Below are 18,988 nucleotides of genomic sequence, written 5' to 3'. Positions count from 1 at the left end.
CATAGAAATGCTACTGCTGATGATACCCACAATCATCTCCCAGTATTAGCTCAATATAAATGCATGATATATGAAGGAGAAAAACCCTATTGGTCAGTTTTATTGCATGCATTTCATTAAATTTAATTTGAAGCTGACATTTCTTCTTAAATGCAAAATTTAAAAGTTATATTTTTTTAACAGAGTGGTTATAGTTATTTAAATTGTTTTCAAGCTCAATAATTGAATCACCTTTTTTGACATCTGTATATTTTTAGTAAACCCGATACACCCTATATAGGAATATTCTGAGTGTCAAAGATCTTTTTGAAGTACTGTTCTGTAAAATGACTTTTTCCCCAGCAGGCTTTTATATTACGACTCTATGTAGAACAGAAGCTAACAATGATCCCAGATTCTTAGCTGAAAATAAAACACATCAGTTTGCATTTCAAATGACTTCAAATCCTCCTCCTCCTCTTTTAATGTCCCCATAATCCCTTATGGGGTAAAGTCTGGGCAATTGAATGGAGCTAGGAGAGTATTTTAATAGCTGGATGCCCTTCCTGTCCCCAATTTCAAATGACTTCCAAAAATAATGCTTAATGTTTTGGCCTGATCCCACTGGCCCTGTTCATAATATATACAAAACCTGGTCTTGAGAGTGACTAAGCATATTATGTAAATTGCAATATTGAATTAAATGACTTTGTCAGTTAACTTTATGGGGATAAGGCTTGGCCAATAAATACACTCATTCTTGTTTAAAATTCATCTCATGCCTAGCCAGTCAGCAAACTCCATATTTCATTCATACTTCTTACCTCCTTCCAACATCCACCATTGAAACAAAACCCCAGAGCAGAGATTCTGCAAAAACAAGGCTTATTTGTAGGCATCTTGATTTTAACCTGATATATTCATGAACTTGGGCAAAGAAGGGAAGAGGTGGTGGCTAGGAAATGATCAGACAAAAGAAGCAGGAACCCACAGTCATTTAATGGGCAGAGAAAGAAACTTAGGAAGACCTTCCCTCACGGATCAAGAAGTTAAAAGCAGAGGCAGGAGGTTTGTACCTTCAGACATGCAAGATTATGTTCATTAGCCTTACAACAGAGTAGAACTCATTCATCTTGTCATATTTCCCATTTGGTTTACCTGAGAGGACAGACACCTGCCTCTGTCACATAGTGGGAGGGGGAAGTAGGCAAAATTAGGTATGGTCCCTGAACCTATCCATGATGATACGCTCTGATAAAGAAGGAGAAATAGTTGTTAGTAATAGAGTGACAGCAACTTTTGTGCTGGCTAGGAAAATAAAATGGCAGAACATTAAACCCCTGGCCATCCCACATTGGGTAGCATAAGGGCTAAAACCTGAACTAAGCAATATGGAGAGAGGATGGCTAAGTTGCTTATGCGAAAAGAATCAAACAAGTGCTGGCATATTTGGAGACAGATTCACTTGGGGGGAAATGTGGGCATTTGGCAGGGTCAGAGCCCCAAAAGATCAAGGATCACCTACTTATATTTTCTTTATTTTTGCTCAAGGTCCTTTTTCTTTGGGTTGTTGACAGATTAGATAGGGGTCCCCAAACTTGGCAACTTTAAGACTTGTGGACTTCAACTCCCAGAAGTCCACAAGTCTTAAAGTTGCCAAGTTTGGAGACCTCTGTATTAGATACATAATTCTTGCAGCATCGTCTGTTGCACCACCTTTTTCATCTTCATTTCCCTCACCCGACTTCCTTGGTGCTTTCTGCATGCATGCACTTAGGCTGAGGGTCTACCTGCTCACATACACACTCCTGTGACTATCAGAGCAGTGGGAAAGAGGTCTGTGTTTGTTTAATGCTGATGTTTCGTCTTTCTGCAGGAGAAGAGCTTATGAAAATCAGTGAAGAGGATGAACAGGGATGGTGCAAAGGCCGGCTTCAGACTGGTCAGGTTGGACTGTATCCTGCTAACTACGTAGAAAAGGTCATTTTGTGATTGCTTCTCCCTTCCCATCACTGCAACCACCTGACAAAGTGTATTGTGTGATGAGTTTTTGCTGAGGTCCCAAATCACGGGCTTCTGACTTGCATACAAAAGAAACAAATGAAATAATCTGGACCTTTCCGGGGATATTCTTTTCTTGTAACCAGTGCTTCATTTTAAACATCTAGAAATATGCTGATTTTTTTTTTCTAATAAAGAAATGTAACATTTTCTGAATCTCCTGTGTACTGCAGAAGAATGGAAAGGATTCTTTAAAGAGGGAAAATATCTATTTGGGGTTGGGCAGGGTAGAGAAATTAACATAATTGCAGTCAATTCAACATTGTCCTCCTAGCTATTGCTTTAAAAACAAATTTGGAAGAATAATTTAAAATTACTCCTAGATCAAAATTATAGAGCCGCCTTAACTGAATGTTCTTCACTACTGGCACGAATTAGAACAAGCCATGCAAACTATTACTCCCCACACCCAAAATTAGGAAGTTAAATTTTGACCCAGTGTCATAGTTGAGGGATAAGTTATTCAAGCATAATTATGTACTGTAAGATAGTAAATTCATTTTAAGCTTTTTTTTTTCTGTAGTATTTAAATAATAATTGCTTTTAAATGTAAATACTGGATCAAATAATACAGTATTTGCCTTAATGATTTCAAATACAATTTAAAATATGTAACCTACTTTACATCCTTAATGAAATGCAGCAAATGATTTGAATATATTCATATTGAAAGTTGACAATTTAGAAACATTTTAGTGAAACCAAATGAGCAAGCCCTGGTTGGATTATTTTTATATCAGGGATGCAGAACCTCAGATGATTGCTGGATGATAACAAAGAGAAACAGAAAACTCACAAGTCACTAATTCTATCTACTGCCTGAATTTTTTTGTATCACAGATGTGGTTAGTCCTATTATTAAGGAATAATTCAGCTTTTCAGCAAAAGCTTATTTCGAATATTCCAATTCAGTTTGACATTCTGACTTTGGAATGAGACAGCTTGTCAGGGACAACTCACCACAGCTAACCCAGTGCAACCATCTCGCGGTGGCGAAAATGCAGTGCTCTTTCTCACTATCAACCCCCTCCCCCCCCCAAAATAACCCACTGTCTCATGAAGTGGTTCTGATAATGATATGCATAATTGATGTCATTACTTGTTTTTGCCACGATTGTCACTTCATCTGACCTTCGTTCCAATCTAATGCTAGTCATTGTCTAATTCAAGGGCCTTCAAACTTGGCAAGTTTAAGACTTGTGGATTTCAACTCCCAGAATTCTTGAGCTAACATGACTGGAGGAGGAATTCTGGGAGTTGAAGTCCACAAGTGTTAAAGCTGTCAAGTTTGAAGACCCCCTGGTCTAATCGTTGTTGGGATGATATTCTTCAATTAAGGCAACTTGCTTAGCTCGATCATTGAAGAAACACAGGTCTCTGCTGATTGACTTATGTCAGCTGTCCCCAGCTGGATGGAAGCATTTGTGAATCTTGGGGCAGTTTTTGTACTTGACTGGGGAAAACGTTCAGTTGTACTGAGTCTCCAAGGAAGCTAAGGCACTCCAGAGCACGTACCAATTTGAAGTCTGGAACTCAACCCTCAGGCTCAGATAATATTTCACTGATATTAGTTGCCAGCAAACTGCTTCAGCTTGAGGCCACTGCAGCCTTGCCCAAAGTTGTCCAGACCACTTGCTGTAGTCTATGCCTGCTCTGCCAACACATTAAATTACATCACTGAAACTTTGCCACGCGTGCAAGCTTGCCAAAATCCTAAAAGCACAGCTGTTGGAACAAATAATCTTGCATTCCTGTCTTGTTTGCTGACCTGTATGAAAGGCCTCCACACTTGGTGCTGGACTTTGCTTCTCCACAATCAACACCAATGTCAGATGATTTGTGCTCTAATTTGGGCTGCTGCCTCAGCTTTATTACCGCAGGTCGATCGTAGGATGGGTAAAGAAGAAAAATCTTGCAAGGGAAAGATTAGGGCACCTTTTTTAAAAAAAACTAATCTCCCCAGAGGTTCACCAAACTCCATTGTTGAACTGTGTAGAAAAACACAGGATCTCTCATTCAGATTTCTGTTTAATTCAGATTTTCCTCAGTGTTGCCTAAAAATAAATTCCCAGATCTGTGCTTTGATAGGAACTAAATATTTACATTACATTAAGAATATCACTATTCCCACTAGCAGTTATGCTGCTAGCAGGAAGGATTTTCTTATCTACAAAATGCTTTTGTTGTTTATCACAATTCCGGGTGCCCATGGGGAGGCTGCCACGCATCAACAAATAGAAGCATATTTTCTGGAGCTGTTGGACAAGCTACAAGGATCAAGTTTCATTTCTAACGAGGGGAAAATTGTTCCATACTTCTGAACAATCATTGACATCCTTTCTTCCGGGTCATTGATTCCAGGCTGGTAAATAGCAGGGCTACAGTAAAACATGCAGTAATAGAATTTTGACTCCAAAAAACAAATGTATAAAAAAACAGACAAAAATTCAAAGGTCATCTTACAAAAATCCAAAGGTCATTTCCCACTTCATCAAAGATCAGGAGGCCTGATCAAATACTTCCCGCAAGGTTCCACCTTGAACCACGTGACCAGGATGGGCTGCTTGCTTTTTCATTCCTAAACAATCACCCATTTTATCACGATAAAATAAACTCTCAAGCTGTCATTTCCAAGCTAAACCTGTAAAAGCTCACAATAATATGACACAGAGAGGCTACTGAGAGGAGAAAATGTTTGTCTAGGGACCATATAGTAGCCTCTGACTGAACAACAGAAACTCTTAAGCTGTAAGCCTTGTAATTACATTCTTCAAATACCAAACATGGTATTTTGTTTGAAGGATTGGTTTTAGAAATGCTCTTCATAGTTTCAGCTTTGTTCGTCACGGTTTTTTTTAATCATCAGGCTGCCTCAGAATTTCCTATGTATTAATATTCTCTCTAATTCCATCCCATCTCCTCCAGATGGCCTGGTACCATTTCATGAGCCCAAGTAGATCCTCGGGCCAACTCCTGCTGCTGCTGTTGGCAACTTCTCCGCTCTGTTTATTGTTCATCTCTTTCACGCAGTTACACTCACGAATCAAAGGCATCGTCTGTGCTCTGCTCTACCTTGAAACCACAGCTCTAGGAAGGTTTGCACAAGTTGCTGCAGCAGAATGACATAAGGGTTGGAAACCTGAGAACTGCTTCCAAAGGGATGATTATTCAGGGATGAGAAAAGGTTAGGTTCCTTCACTCACATATTCCAATATAGCCCACTCTTGTGCTAAGCAATCGGATGGTCTGGAGCCTTGGAAGAACCAGGGAGAAAGGCCAATCACTTGCTTGGCTCTGTAAATCACTCTGCACAGAATTCGATGGGAGGTAGTCACTCCCCTGGCTCTTCACACACATCAATGCACTGCTGCCTACAGGCAGTTCTTTACAAGGGCTCAGGAGTGGAGCACAACACTTAGCACAGGGCAGGACTGGCAGCGGTTTTCTCAAAATTGCACAAGCAAGAGAAGTAGTTATATCCTTCTCAAGTTCAGTATGAAAGGATAATATGATACTGTCCATCTTTAGGAGAAGCTTTGAACCCCAGGGCAACAGCCGTATTTGCCCAGAGGCTAAGAGGCTTGCAACTGTAAAACGACTTTGTCTGCATAAAGATAGGGTGGGTGAGTCAAGGCTCAGACTGGAAACAGTTCTGTTCAAGGTAAGCTTATGTGCACTTTGGATTTTCCCCTGGGGTGGTAAATCTCTCTGTGGCCCCATGCATGTCTTATGCCCCCAAATACCACTCTAAGGGATCCAGAATCCACCAACCAGAGAGCAGACAAGTAATGGGTTTGTCTTCTGCCAGTTGAGTTTTTGCATCATCCACTGAAGGCTGCGCGAGTTCAACAGAAAGCCAAAAAATCCCCAGTGATGATTGCTTAGCCACAGTAGCTCTCCAATAGTTGTGCCTAGTTTGTGAAGCAGATTCTCATATTCATTGCGGAGGCTGTTAAAAGGGACAGCATTGGTAGAGGGACAGTGGTGCTCTGAGGCCCTCCCCATGGGTGTTGCAGCTGCTGCATGCATCAAAAACAGCACTCGCAGTTCTATAAAGAAGATGGTGGCTTCGTGACCACGAAACTGAGGCAGGCCTAGTCTGGCTGCAAAATGCAGGACTTGTACTGGACTAAACACCTGCGTTATGCCATTTCCCCATATCTGCTGCTCCTGCCTGTTGGCTCCAGCTTGGCACACTTCCTTTTTCCTGGAGAGCACCAAGATGCAGAATACATTCCCTGCTGACAGCTTTGCCATTCATTTGAAAATTGCCATCAGCTTGTAACAAGTTGTGAATCGGATAACAAATGGCTAGGGGTCAAAAGTACTGTAATATTCAATTTCCAGTGTTGGGGTGGCTGAATAAAGGAAAGTGGACTTGACAGTAGACCCATCCACCTTCCCTCCCAGTTGTCTGGTTGTATCTATATTAGGCTCTATGGCATCGGATGTCACAGAGATTACTTGCACACACTGATGTCATAGAGTTTGAGGATACATTAGTGCAGGAGCTGGGCCTGTAACGGTGGCAAGGAGGAAGTAGTGAAGTGGTACAATCCATTGACGTTGAAATCCAACAACAGGGCTTCTGCTGCTCTTGGTATCTCATTAGCATCATAATTCTCAGCACCCACATCCACCAGGCCTTCCAAATGCCTGATGGAAGGTTAATAATGGATTCGTATCTCTAAGGGCCTTGTGCCAAGAAGGAGAGCACACCACTTGAAAGCTCAGTTTCCCTGCTTGAGGTCTCTCTGCCGAACATTGAAGGCTTGTTGGGTGAATTTTGGTTTATAATCCAAATTTGAAAGCCATCTGCATAACTGAGGAAGCATAGGACAGAAAACGGTGAGTGCCATGTTTAATTCTGACACAAAATACCTCCCTTGCCAAATATATTGAAAAGTTTAAAGCCCAAGCTGGTGGGTTTTCAAGGGGAGGGCATCTATTACAGTAAAGTTCAAGCACAGTGTTATTTTCATTCAGCTGTTTATCTCATTCTTGTCAGCAGTCCTATGCTAAGCTTCCTCCTTGCCTAACAGAACCTGTTTAAGTTTCCAGAATTAGATATGGTATTAGTATTGAAGTCACATAGACTCATGATGTGGATAGGTTTACTTTATGACTAATCTATTTATAGTACCTCAGGAGTTCATCAATTGAACCAGCTAAGATGAGTAGCACCTATGATGTAGGAGACAAACCATCTGAGACGTTATCAAAAATCAAAGCCCACTATTTCACCCTAAAAAATAGGACTTTCCCCCAGCATGGTTAAAGATGAACCTCGGTAATCACATTTGATAAACTAATATCTTTATAGCAAAAATAGGATGATAGATATAGTGGTCTTCATGGTCTCTTGCAAGATAGTATAATATAGTGTATAGTATAGTATTGTTCAGTACAGTACAGAACAGAATTGTGATTGGACACACAAGGAATGTGTGATTGGACACATAAGGAATTTGTCTTGGTGCAAATGCTCTCTCAGTATACATAAAAGAAAAGATACATTTGTCAAGAGTCAAGAATCATAAGGTACAATACTTAATAATAGTCATAGGGTACAATAAGCAAACAAATCATACTAGGAAACAGTCAATATAAATCGTAAGGATACAAGCGACAAAGTTAAGTGGGAGGGGATGGGTGATAAGGAGTGATGAGAAGATTAATAGTAATAGTAGTGCAGACTTTGTAAATAGTTGAACAGTGTTGAGGGAATTATTTGTTTAGCAGAGTGATGGCATTCGGGGAAAAACTGTTCTTGTGTCTAGTTCTGGTGTGCAGTGCTCTATAGCGTCATTTTGAGGGAAAGAGTTGAAATAGTTTATGTCTGGGATGTGAGGGGTCTGTAAATATTTTCACAGCCCTCTTTTTTTTATGCCCTCTTCTACTGTCCTAAAACTGGGACTATGAAATCAGAATATCCACATGATTATTAACACTGGGTTAGTAATAAGCTTGCTTCCAGAATTGCAATTCCTACCTCTCAAGGACTTATCTAATGGTTGTTGTTTTTTCAATTAAGACTTTTTCAGGAAAGATTTGTGGAGGAGGATTCTTTTTGAAGTTTGGCCTCTTGATTTTGAATAGATTCGACAAGTTCCTGATGCTCCCTCCTCCAAAAGAGAGATGTTAGGTTTTCCTATTTCGGATCTGAATGTGATATCATGTCTGAATATAGTGGTCAAGCATTCTTCTGAGGGAAAAGCTTGCAAAGAGAATCCAAGAGTTCGTCCTTTTCTCTCTAACATTAAAACACCTTGATGGTTTTGAAGTGGTTTTCCCCCAGTGTCTGGGGGAAAGAAAAAAGTATAAGAATTACACACATCATGTGCAAGATAGTTGGCTCTGGCAGTAGGAAAGTTTTCCTCATGAATTCATAGGCCTTGGCTGAGAATAAATGCAGTGAGACAGCAAAGTTGTGGGAGGCAGCTGGGATAGTTGTCGCTGTGGGTCTTCTCACACTGCAAACTGAACTGCAGATCTCTTGAAAAGAAGCACTGGATTTCTTGAAGACTATTTCTGAAGCAAGAACAAAGAGAGATTGACCAACTAATCCTGCATTGATTTTGTAGTTCTTAGATTTGCATATATATTTTTCTTTTAAGAATTTGGAAGTCCTCAGGTGAATCCAAAAATGGGAAGGTAGGAAGAAAAACACTAAGGAGATCTGTGCAAAAACAGCAACAACCTTAGAAAATGGTGTAGCCAGGTTCTCTGATAAATGGGTGTTTTGTAATTGGACACACCCATCATGCCAATCACTCTGTGAATGTGCCTATACTAAGTTCTTCCACATCAGAACAGTCCAGAAAGAGTATGATTGCTGTGCTAAGCCATTACATGGTTTCTGTTTACTTGAGTGTCATATGTGAACCCAACTTTTATGGTTTGCAAATTTGGTTAATGGCTCGGCATGCTGGATGAAACCAGTCTTGTGACTGCTCACAACAGCAAATTGTTATTCAATCTGACAATGTTAACTTATCAGGGGCCCTCTTCTGGGACTGTGTCAGCAGAAGAATAGAACACAAATAACATAGAAAGTATTTTTCTTAATGTTCTAATTAAAAATAAATAAATCTATTCAAATGCCAGAAGCATCCATTTAAATTAGGCGCATGATATGCTTGATCTCCTTATTCCAAACATGACAACATATAGCCACATTGTTAAATTATGAGCTATTTTGACAAGATGCCAACAATTCAAAGTATTGAATGTATCTTTCTTTTATGTATACTGAGAGTATTTACACCAAGACAAATTCCTTGTGTGTCCAATCACACTTGGCCAAGAAAGTATTCTATCTATCTATATTGTATCATACATTTAAATATATTAATACAGAGATCTTTGGTAATTATTGCATTCATTTTAAAATATTTATTGTTTTTATGTTTTTGTTTATGACTACTGTGTTTCTCACAAAATAAGGCTGGGCCGTCTTTTCGGGGGTGACTTAATCCACCCCCTTGCATCCTCGGGCGGGCGGGCGGCGACGGCTTGGATGTTGACCTCGGCGTTGGTGAGGCACTTCGTATCGGGAGACCTTCTGCCACCGTTACTTTCCCTTCTCCCCATGCTGCCGTGGCATTTAGAGCAACGCCGTGGCATTTGGCGCAGCCATGCGCGGCCAGCCAGGCCTCCTCCCTGCAACCGGAGCCTGGCGGAGACACTCGGCTTCAGGTGTTCCTGTCGCCGCCTTCCCTTCGCCTTCGAAGGCAAAGCCAATTCTTTTAAAAACGACGCCCTACTACCAGTACGACAAAGACTCCCCTGCCCAAGAGGGCAGCCCAACCCCATGTGGGGAGGCGAATCTCCCGGGGTTGCAGCGCAGGATCGGCCCACCTGGAAGAAGCGCCCAGCCGCCATCCCTGCCTGGCACCGGGCAGAGCGTGAAGAGCTTCGCCTGGGGTGCCCAGCGCAGCTGACAGGCGGGCCCTCCTGCCCGGCGGCGTAGCTCTCGCCAAGGCAGCAACCACCTCCCCGCTGGACCCTCCGCTCATCCTGCCAGGGCCGCGCCAGAGCCGTGCGGGCTGGGCAGAGCTGGAAAAGCGAGCCGCGGGTGCGTGCGCGCCTGCCAAGCAAAAGAGCCAGGCCGACCCGAGCTTGGCTTCCTTCCCAAGTCCCTCCAGCCTGAACTCAAAGGGCCCACCAGGAGAGGTCGCCCGAGGCAGTGATAACGCCCACCTATCCGTGGACAGGAAGGCAAGGCAATGGCCTGCGCCGCGTCCTCCAAGCTGAGCCCCGCTGAGTGAGCGCCTCTGCCCGATGCCTGTGCCACTGCAGTGTTTGGAGCTGCTGGCACATTTGGAGTTGCGTGGGGATGGGATGGGCGAGGGGTGGAAAGGACGGGCAGCTTCGGGCTCCCTCCGCTGGACCCACTGGCCAGGAAAGCAGTGCTGCTGTCACCTCACCTCCCTGTCCGCGGACGGGTGGGCGTTATCACTGCCTCGGGCAGCCTCTCCCGGTGGCCCCTTCAGGTTTGGGCTGGAGAGACTTGGGAAGGAAGCCAAGCTCGGATCAGCCCGGCTCTTTCGCTTGGCAGGCAGGCATGCACCTGCAGCTCACTTTCCCGGCTCTGCCCAGCCCGCAGGGCTCTGGCGCAGCCCTGGCAGGGTGAGCGGAGGGTCCAGCGGGGAGGTGCTTGCTGCCTTGGCGAGAGCTCCACCACCGGGCAAGAGGGCCCGCCTGTCAGCTGCGCTGGGCGCCCCAGGTGAAGCTCTTCACGCTTTGCCCAGCGCCAGGCAGGGATGGCGGCTGGGCGCTTCTTCCAGGTGGGCCGATCCTGCGCTGCAACCCTGGGAGATTCGCCTCCCAACATGGGGTTGGGCTGCCCTCTCGGGCAGGGGAGTCTTTGTTGTACTGGTAGTAGGGCGTTGTTTTTAAAAGAATTGGCTTTGCCTTCGAAGGCGAAGGGAAGGTGGCGACAGGAGCGCCTGAAGCCGAGTGTCTCCACCGGGCTCCAGTTTCAGGGAGGAGCCCTGGGTGGCCGTGCATGGCTGCGCCAAACACCACGACATTGCTCTAAATGCCGCACCAGCACGGGTAGAAGGGAAAGCAACAGTGGCAGAAGGTCTCCCAATACGAAGTGCTCCACCAACGCCGAAGTCAACGCAGGCAGCACCATATCCGGATATGCAACAAAAGTACTTCTTAACGGCAAGCCCCCCCCCGCCATTCCTCCCCATTTCACATGTTTAATATAGGCCTTAATTTGGGGAGAGGGGCTTAATTTGATTTTATGCCTATAAAACATGCTGGGACTTCCTATTGGGGGAGGCTGTATTGTTGGAGAAACACGGTATATACTTGTAAGCCACCATAAAATTATTTTCAGGTTAAAAAACAATATGAAGTTTGTAATAAACACAAGTAATTATCATTTAACAACTGTCTGCACATATAATTAGTATTCTTATAGTAATAAAAATCATTTTCTGACCAATGCACATTTACAACAAAAGCCTTCAGTATGAAACTGATTACAGTCTAGTTAATTTCAGGCAGCAGCTGCTAACCTGGAGAAGGGTTCTAATTAACTAATTAAGATCACAGAGCTGAGCTTGTTAATTTGCAGTTAGCACTTTTTAAAGACACAATGCCTGCCCAGTAAGATGTCTATGGAGATTCTTAGTCATATCCAGGTTGTGCTTTTTCAAAAGGCAACAGGACTTTCTTTGTTTTCCTTGAAGTTGTTTCTCTTTTCATCCAAGAAAAAGGGTTTTGGGGGGAGAAAATAGGTCAAGTACACAGCACTGCATGGGAGAACTCTATTTGAATGAAATGGCAGTGTCTCTCTTGTTCACTTAGCAACTTAAATGACTGGGCCATTGAAGTAATTGTAGCCAGTAAATGAGGACTATCTGTAAATGGTTTGTGAATGAGATTCCAGAGGATCTTCGTTTCTATCTTACTGTGTAGTGTTCACTGGGAATTAAGTCTATAACTGTTGACTACTTATGTGCCATCAAGTTGTAGATAGATGATGCCCAAGATAATCTCTTCCCCCATCCTGGTCCTTCAGGTCTTCCACTGTAATTGAGTCCATCCGCCTTTCTGCTGGTCATCCTCTTTCCTCTCACATTCCCAACACTTATTCGCAACACAAGGCATTCCTTTAATTTCACTCTTCAAATTAATTCCTTTCCCCACACAACTGTCAGTTTAATTTCTTATAACATTTAGTAATGGACTCCACCCCGAGAATTTTTTTATACACTCATAGGCTTCAGGGAAAAACATGACCACCTGCAACTTTTTCTCCTTATTTCCCTTTTATTGCTGAAGGCCATCATTCCATGATAGAAAGCAAATAAATAACTGCTATGTGGAATCTATCTTAGTGGGAGACATAGGGAGAAAGGCCAGGAAGCAAGCAGCTGTCTGAAGTACGTAAATCTTTTAGGGCAGAGCAGACTGCCAAGCCCTATTGGAAAATGAAAAGGTCCAAACATTAAAGTAAGCTTCCCTTTGCTGTACAATAACACAGATTTCTACGAAAAGGTCATGAACAGGAAGCTGGCCTTGTCATGTGCAAGGAAGACAAGAATTGCTAACGTCAACAATTCTTACACTTATGCTATATAAATGGAGGCAGCCACATCTATTGAATTAACACAAAAACAATAAAAATCACTAGAGTTAGCATGAATTTGATATCTCAGTCCAAAAGTGAGTACCGGAAAAGAATAATCCAGGATGTTTTGTCACATTAGATTTCTTGCACTGCCAGAGTATGAAGTTATGCAACAGCAATGGGGATGATTTCTGAGGAGCAGTATTTCTATTATTCTGAGACTAGAGTACCTAGGACCTAGTATAGTACCTAGGACAGCGAACTTTTGGGGCCCCGAGTGCCCAAAGCGCTCATGTGTACCCAACATGCAAGGCATGCCCCCGTGCAAGTGCTCCACCCCATGCATGCGCCCCACCCCCCACGCATACACGGCAGAGACCTGAAGGCCAGCTGGCCAGTGCACATGCACAGTGGAGCTGAGCTGGGGCAACGGCGTGCATGCACACAGAGAGGGCTCTGCATGCTACCTGTGGCACACGTGCCATAGGTTCACCACCACGGAGCTAGGATGTCTGCACGGATCTAAAACTATACACAAAAGAATGTAAGCCATTTAGTGATGAAGGAAATACTGCATTGTAAGAAAACCTGGAACTCATCTCTATAAAAAAAAGTATTTGCCTCTTAGTCAGGATGTAAGATATGCCTTGTGGTAACTATTTACTTATTACTTGTTGTTATATCACCTTTATAATTAACTCAAGGTGGTGAGCATACATAATACTCCTTGCTTTCTTCTTCCTATTTTCCTCACAATGATTTCCCCCTCCTGTTAGGTAGGTTGGGCTGAGAGAGAATAACTGGTTCAAAATCACCCAAATGGCATTCATGGCTATGATGGGACTAGAACTCATAATCTGGTTTCTAGGTCAGCACCTCCACTACCCTACTAAACTGACTCTCAAACTATTTAAATATATTTGTGCCTTCTCATCAGCAATCCTTAAATTGGGTTCACATACTACAGTGATAGTTTCTTTAATCCTGGTTAATTGATAGCTACAATTGGCTAGACTAACATATGATTTAGAAATCTTGTAAGATTTCAATCACTTTAAAATGAATGTCATGACCCTGTCAGAATCTGATTCTGAGTGGGAGGCCGAGCAGCTGACAGGGAGTGAGAATTTGGCTCCAATGGCTGGGGAAGAAATTGGGGAAGGGCAAAGTCCGGCTGGGCAGAGCAGGGGAGAGGTAGAACAAGGCAGAGGGAATTCAGAGGAAGACTCAGGGCCACCCCCTCTTTATCCTAGGATATGCAGGGAGGAACGGAGAAGGGAGCAATGTGAGTTGTGTGGCTTATGGGAGAGGAAAGAGCCCTGATTCCCTTCATTAGCTGCAGCTGGGAACACAGTGTTTAAAAAGGGAAGCTACGCACAGCAAAGTTGTTGGAAACAAATCGTGAGTTATCTGTTATTGTTGAGGCTTATCTGGATTCCTGGCATCTTCCCAACTATGTGTGTTTTGTTGGCCTTTCAAGTCTGCAATTCCTTATCCTGCCCTGTTAAGTTAATTGCTGCACCATGATTTGTGTGACTTTTTATTTACAGTTTGTATGTACTTTGTTTTCGGACTGAATTTCCTCCACTTAAATACTGTTCTTGGGACAGTTTTTTTCTCCAGCCAAAAGTAACTTGAACATTGGGGGCAAAGTTGGAGGTATTAAAGAGATTTTTCTTGCTTATTTGACTGTGCCATGCCCTGGACCATCACAATGAACTTCAGGTAGTACTCATTTAGCAACCACAATTGGGATTGGCTACTCCATCACTAAGCACCAAAGTTGCTAAGTGGAAAATCCTGGGACTTATGTCACTTCCCATTTGGTTGTTAAGCACCAGCCATTAAGTGAAAACATCACATGACTGCAACTATTTATTTCTGTGCTCTCTTTGTTGCAAGTCACTTGGGAAGCATGTGAATGGTGGTAATGTGACCCCCAGGACTCAGCAACAGCAATAAATGGAAGGATTAATCACAAAGCTGTTTTTCTGCATTGTTGCAGTACTGAACAATTGCTAAACGAGGCTATTGGTAAGCGAGGACTATGGTACCTGTATTTTATGAAATATCAATTACACATTTTATAATATATAAAACAAATGTTATTAAATATATATTTTATTTTAGGGTTCTGTGAGCACCATTTTTCAGATGGCATCTTTGGATGTCATGTTACAGATTTAATGGTTAAGCTATAGAAGACCATAAGCCATGATTGTATAACCTAAAATGGCTAGGTTCATCCAATGTAATTTTTTTTACTTTAAAACCAGCAACGTACTAATCTGGTTTACTGATTATATGTGAACTCAAATTAAATAGTTCAAAAACTGATCCTAAATATAGCTGATAACAAATGTCAAGAGGAAAACATGACATGCATATCTGGCCAGGAAAAAAGACTGAGAAAGAATGCTACTTTCTAAGACACAACTATTAAGAGAGATTGGTTACTGTTAGTTCTTTCAGCAGCAGGGTTTTAAAATCCAAACATAATGCATTTGTGCAGTAGAAAACTTGTATTTTTATAATAGTCTTACACTATAATTCACATGGGTGGAAATCCCTCATGGGTGTGCTCATCCTACACGTTAGAAATATTAGGATAAAGATTTTCGCCTTTGATCTGTCTTGACAATTTGTTTGCTTGGAGTGGGAGAAAAGAACTGCCACCTACTGGGCGGGGTCAATTATTTCAACAGACTGATTTTGTTTATCAACACATTTCTGATTGGGTGTTGTCCCTTGTCAAAGTGGCTGGGAAGGTAGTGGCACCTGGCTTGGAGGCTTGGAAGCTAAACAGGAGTCAGGCCTTGTTGGTACTTGGCTGAGAGGTCATCAGGAAATTTTAGGACAACAGACTAGACTGGTAAGTAGAACAACATCCCAGGAAGAGAGCCAGGGTGAACCATTCTACCCTTCGGCAGGAAAATGAGATCGATGTTTTATAAGGTCACCAGAGATATTTTACATGACAATTTCATTTGCAAACCCAAGATGAATTGGAATCGTTCTTAAGTGTTTGCCTCTTCACTGCATTCTTGAGTTTATACAAAGCATAGACTTACAATGTATAACTATCTGGACTGGAGCCCAAGCTTTCCCTAAGAGCTCAAGTCAGGGCTTACCATGAAAGTGGTGGTCTGGCCAAGTTACAAATTGGTGGTTACAGATTTCAGACACCAACTATAGGGAATGGAGAAAGCATCAATACTCTGAGCAAGTACGCGTGATATTTCTATTACGGCAAAATCAGACATAATGGGCTCACATTTTTAAAATCCGTATCGGCATGCATCGAAAAATCCATGCACCGTTATATGGTGACAGGCCATGATGAAAATTTCAGCCATTGTCTCTCAGAAACCAGGCATAGGCTGGGCCTCTCCATGTACAGAAAGGCATGAACCAATCTGATACCATGAACCTTGTAACACGGATGTTTACCATATCACCATTCTCTCTCCCTCTCCCGAAAAGATAGAGTGAATGGGGATATGGTAAAATATATATCTCTATTATAAAAATCCGAGACACTGGAATATCATGAAATTAGGTGAAATAGCCTGCTACTGAAGACTTCAAAAGACTTATTTCTTATTTGGCCACCTGGGTAACAAATTTATCCCTTGCATCTTCCAATCTTCAAATGCAGCCCCATAGACAGTGAACAAGAGTCTAATTAGGTGTTGATCAAAGCATGAATAATGCTCATGGGAATCATTCTCCCCCCCTTTTCCCCCCTGTCCTCCCAGAGCAGGTTTCTGTCTTCCTGGGCTGTTTTTCTCCAAGCCAAGGCATCACTAAAAGTGTTAAGGGGGAGTTAACAGCTTGCTCAGCTCTATGACCTTAATTAGTTGATTAGAACTCTGGGCCAGCTTGCAGCTGCTGCCTTAAATTGACAAGACCCTAATCTATTTCACCTTAAAGGCTTTCTTTTGAGTCCTAAGTGGCTGGCAGCTTACTGGATAGCACACAGCCTTGGAATGTCTGCTTTTACTCTCTTGTGATCCCTTCTCTCCAATGAATGTAAATAAACATTTTTCTGCTAATGATCCCAGAGCCAGGGAAAGCTGAAATAAAATTGTAAGTAGAACTGTGGTGGTGTGATTTTCACTTAGTCATAGCTTTGCTTAACAACCGATTCCAATTGCAGTCACTAAACAAAGTCTACCTTTATTCACATTCAGTGCAATATGTCAGACAATCATTTTACCCATCAGGTAGAATGTTGTTTCATAAGAAAATATCAAATTCTGTGACCCTCCCCTTTAGTTTTCTAATGAAGCCCATTGCAGATGGATAAAGGCACAGGTATACTAATAGTGGAAAAAAAAGAGGAGACAGCCACCTTAGGACAATTGAGAGATATTTAATGGACATGCAATTGGGCTGAAGACAGCATAAACTCCCACAAAAGACACCACCCTGGAAATAGGTTTCCAGCCTTAAGAGCCTCACAATTGCTTGGCACCCACATTTTTGCATGGAGCCCCAACAGAAACCATAGCAAAGAAGCAATACAAAAGGAAGAATTGCTGCTACTACATTGCCTGTTTCTCTGTTCTGGTTCCTAAGTCAATTGTCATTTCAGCAACAGCAGCAGTACCACCATCCCTACCAGCATCTTCTCCTGAGCTGGAAGGGAAGGGAAACTTTGTGTGGATAGAGGAAATCAAGACCCTTGCAAGGTGCAGCCTCACTGTTGTAGCATCAGGAAAAAGAAACCAAGAGACCTTTCTCCGTCTTCAGTCTTCAAGTTTGTATCCTGGAGAAGGGCTCTTGCTACTGTGGTAGGACAGCATTTAAAAGGTTTGCTCTGGGGATCACCAGACTCTACTTATGCCCTTAGGTGCATATTTTGTAACTGAAGCTCCCAGGACACACCCTGATTATTTCCAGTTAAAAGGATGTCTATTGCAGGAAAGAAACAGAACAGGCAGAAACTTGCTGTCTATCGAAATATAAGAAGACTGCATGTGGACTGATTCACTTAAAGTTGCTTCACATGTTCATATTCTGAATAAAGTTTCAATCATCAAAAACTACAATGATCAAGAGTGCATTATCTTCTGCAGTTCTGAGTAGATTGGGACTTAGGGCTCCATTTTGGAACTGCTCCAATGAACACCTTGAACGAGGTAGTTCTCTTCTCAGAAATCCCATAAGAAAATTACAACATTTAAGTAATAGTATACATTTTATTATATAATAGACTGAGACTGACATGCAATTTTAGTTTATAAGGCCTTGTAGTCTGTTTTATCCTAGAGAGAAAAAATCAACAGAACAGTTTTATAAACACTTTTATCTTAACAAGCATTTTATCTTTTATCTTAATATTCGCTTGGCACAGACCTGTAAGATACTTGTGTCACTGCAGAGCTTTAGCGCAGCTTACATTTGTTAGGCTCAGCTTCTTGGAACTACAACAATATGTGAATCACAAGATGTTGGAGGCACTGAGAGTTTCAGATTGGGCAATGCATATGATTTCTCTGAATCAATATACAGCCCTTGTTCCAGAAGAAATGAAGTCTGATGTAAGCGAGTACACACTGTTGGGTGTAAGAAATTGAGAATTTTTAAATTTTAATTTGGCATGCTCCTGTGCCATGGCTCCTTCTGCAGTGCATCACTTGCATACCGGCTTGCGGTGGCTCTGACTTAGCAGCACTTTCCTCCCTTTGTGAAGGGTCCTGTCTCCTCCTATTAACAACCAGATTGTAACACTCTTTGGCTGCAGTGTTTTGATTTTTGCATTCACAATGGATTTTAAGATTGTTTGCAGCCAGAGTCACTTGTGGAGATGGGCATCCATACAAACTGAATTAGTGACACCTTAAAACAGTGTTTCTCAACCTTGGCAACTTTATGTGTGGACTTCAACTCCCAGAATTCTCCAGCCAGCAATGCTCTTGACTGAAGGGGCTGAGAGCACAGAAAGGCGCCAGAAACGAGGACCCACAATGTCTTGGGTCCTGGCTCAACTCGATTCACAGACAGCATCCATTTCTTCTCTCAGTTCAGGGTCTTTGGGAAATCCGACAGAAGGAAAATATTCCATTTCTGCACAGGACCTGTCACAAAGCCCCGCCCCTATCTGAATAGGACCCGCCCCTCGCACGCGGGACCCGCCCTCCCCGTTCGAGCGGTCGAAGACTTTTAAGGGGCGTCAAGGCTGTGAAAAAGATAAACCCTTTGCCCGGTTCAGCCGAGCGTCCCGGTTGGGGCAGTTAGTGGCACAACAGGTTTTGGGCCTGCTTCCCAATGACCGTGGTTCCCACCAAGTCCTTCGCCTCCAGGAGGCCGCACTGAACTGACCCTGAGAGGGACCCATATTCGCAGAAGCCC

The 18,988-nt window shown here is 42.7% G+C and overlaps 2 protein-coding genes across 29 annotated transcripts in view; one reads left to right on the top strand and one right to left on the bottom strand.

Moving 5' to 3' along the window:
- Positions 1 to 2,190, top strand: part of PACSIN3 (protein kinase C and casein kinase substrate in neurons 3) — a 34,831-nt gene extending 32,641 nt beyond the window's left edge. For all 28 annotated transcript variants that reach the window (XM_026671231.2, XM_026671228.2, XM_026671230.2 and 25 more), the window contains one exon: positions 1,856 to 2,190. In XM_026671231.2, the coding sequence (XP_026527016.2) occupies positions 1,856 to 1,870 (15 nt within the window). In that variant the 3' untranslated portion in view covers positions 1,871 to 2,190. The remainder of the gene's footprint in view (positions 1 to 1,855) is intronic.
- Positions 2,191 to 4,922: 2,732 nt separating this feature from the next.
- THAP9 (THAP domain containing 9) lies at positions 4,923 to 18,974 on the bottom strand. The gene is given in 18 exon segments (XM_026671291.2): positions 4,923 to 5,110; positions 5,113 to 5,233; positions 5,235 to 5,349; positions 5,351 to 5,644; positions 5,787 to 5,860; positions 5,863 to 6,012; positions 6,014 to 6,084; positions 6,087 to 6,244; positions 6,246 to 6,339; positions 6,342 to 6,510; positions 6,513 to 6,564; positions 6,566 to 6,620; positions 6,623 to 6,863; positions 8,372 to 8,485; positions 8,487 to 8,571; positions 17,183 to 17,289; positions 18,521 to 18,682; positions 18,822 to 18,974. Coding segments are annotated over 18 exon segments (2,403 nt in total).
- Between the last annotated feature and the right edge of the window lie 14 nt (positions 18,975 to 18,988).

The sequence above is a fragment of the Notechis scutatus genome, chromosome 1 (genome assembly GCF_049901735.1).
Source record: "Notechis scutatus isolate UNSWTSFEM ecotype Mainland chromosome 1, rNotScu1.2, whole genome shotgun sequence".
Lineage (NCBI taxonomy): Eukaryota > Metazoa > Chordata > Lepidosauria > Squamata > Elapidae > Notechis > Notechis scutatus.
Note: the sequence above shows the minus strand (reverse complement) of the source record. Positions and strands in the feature narration are given on the sequence as shown.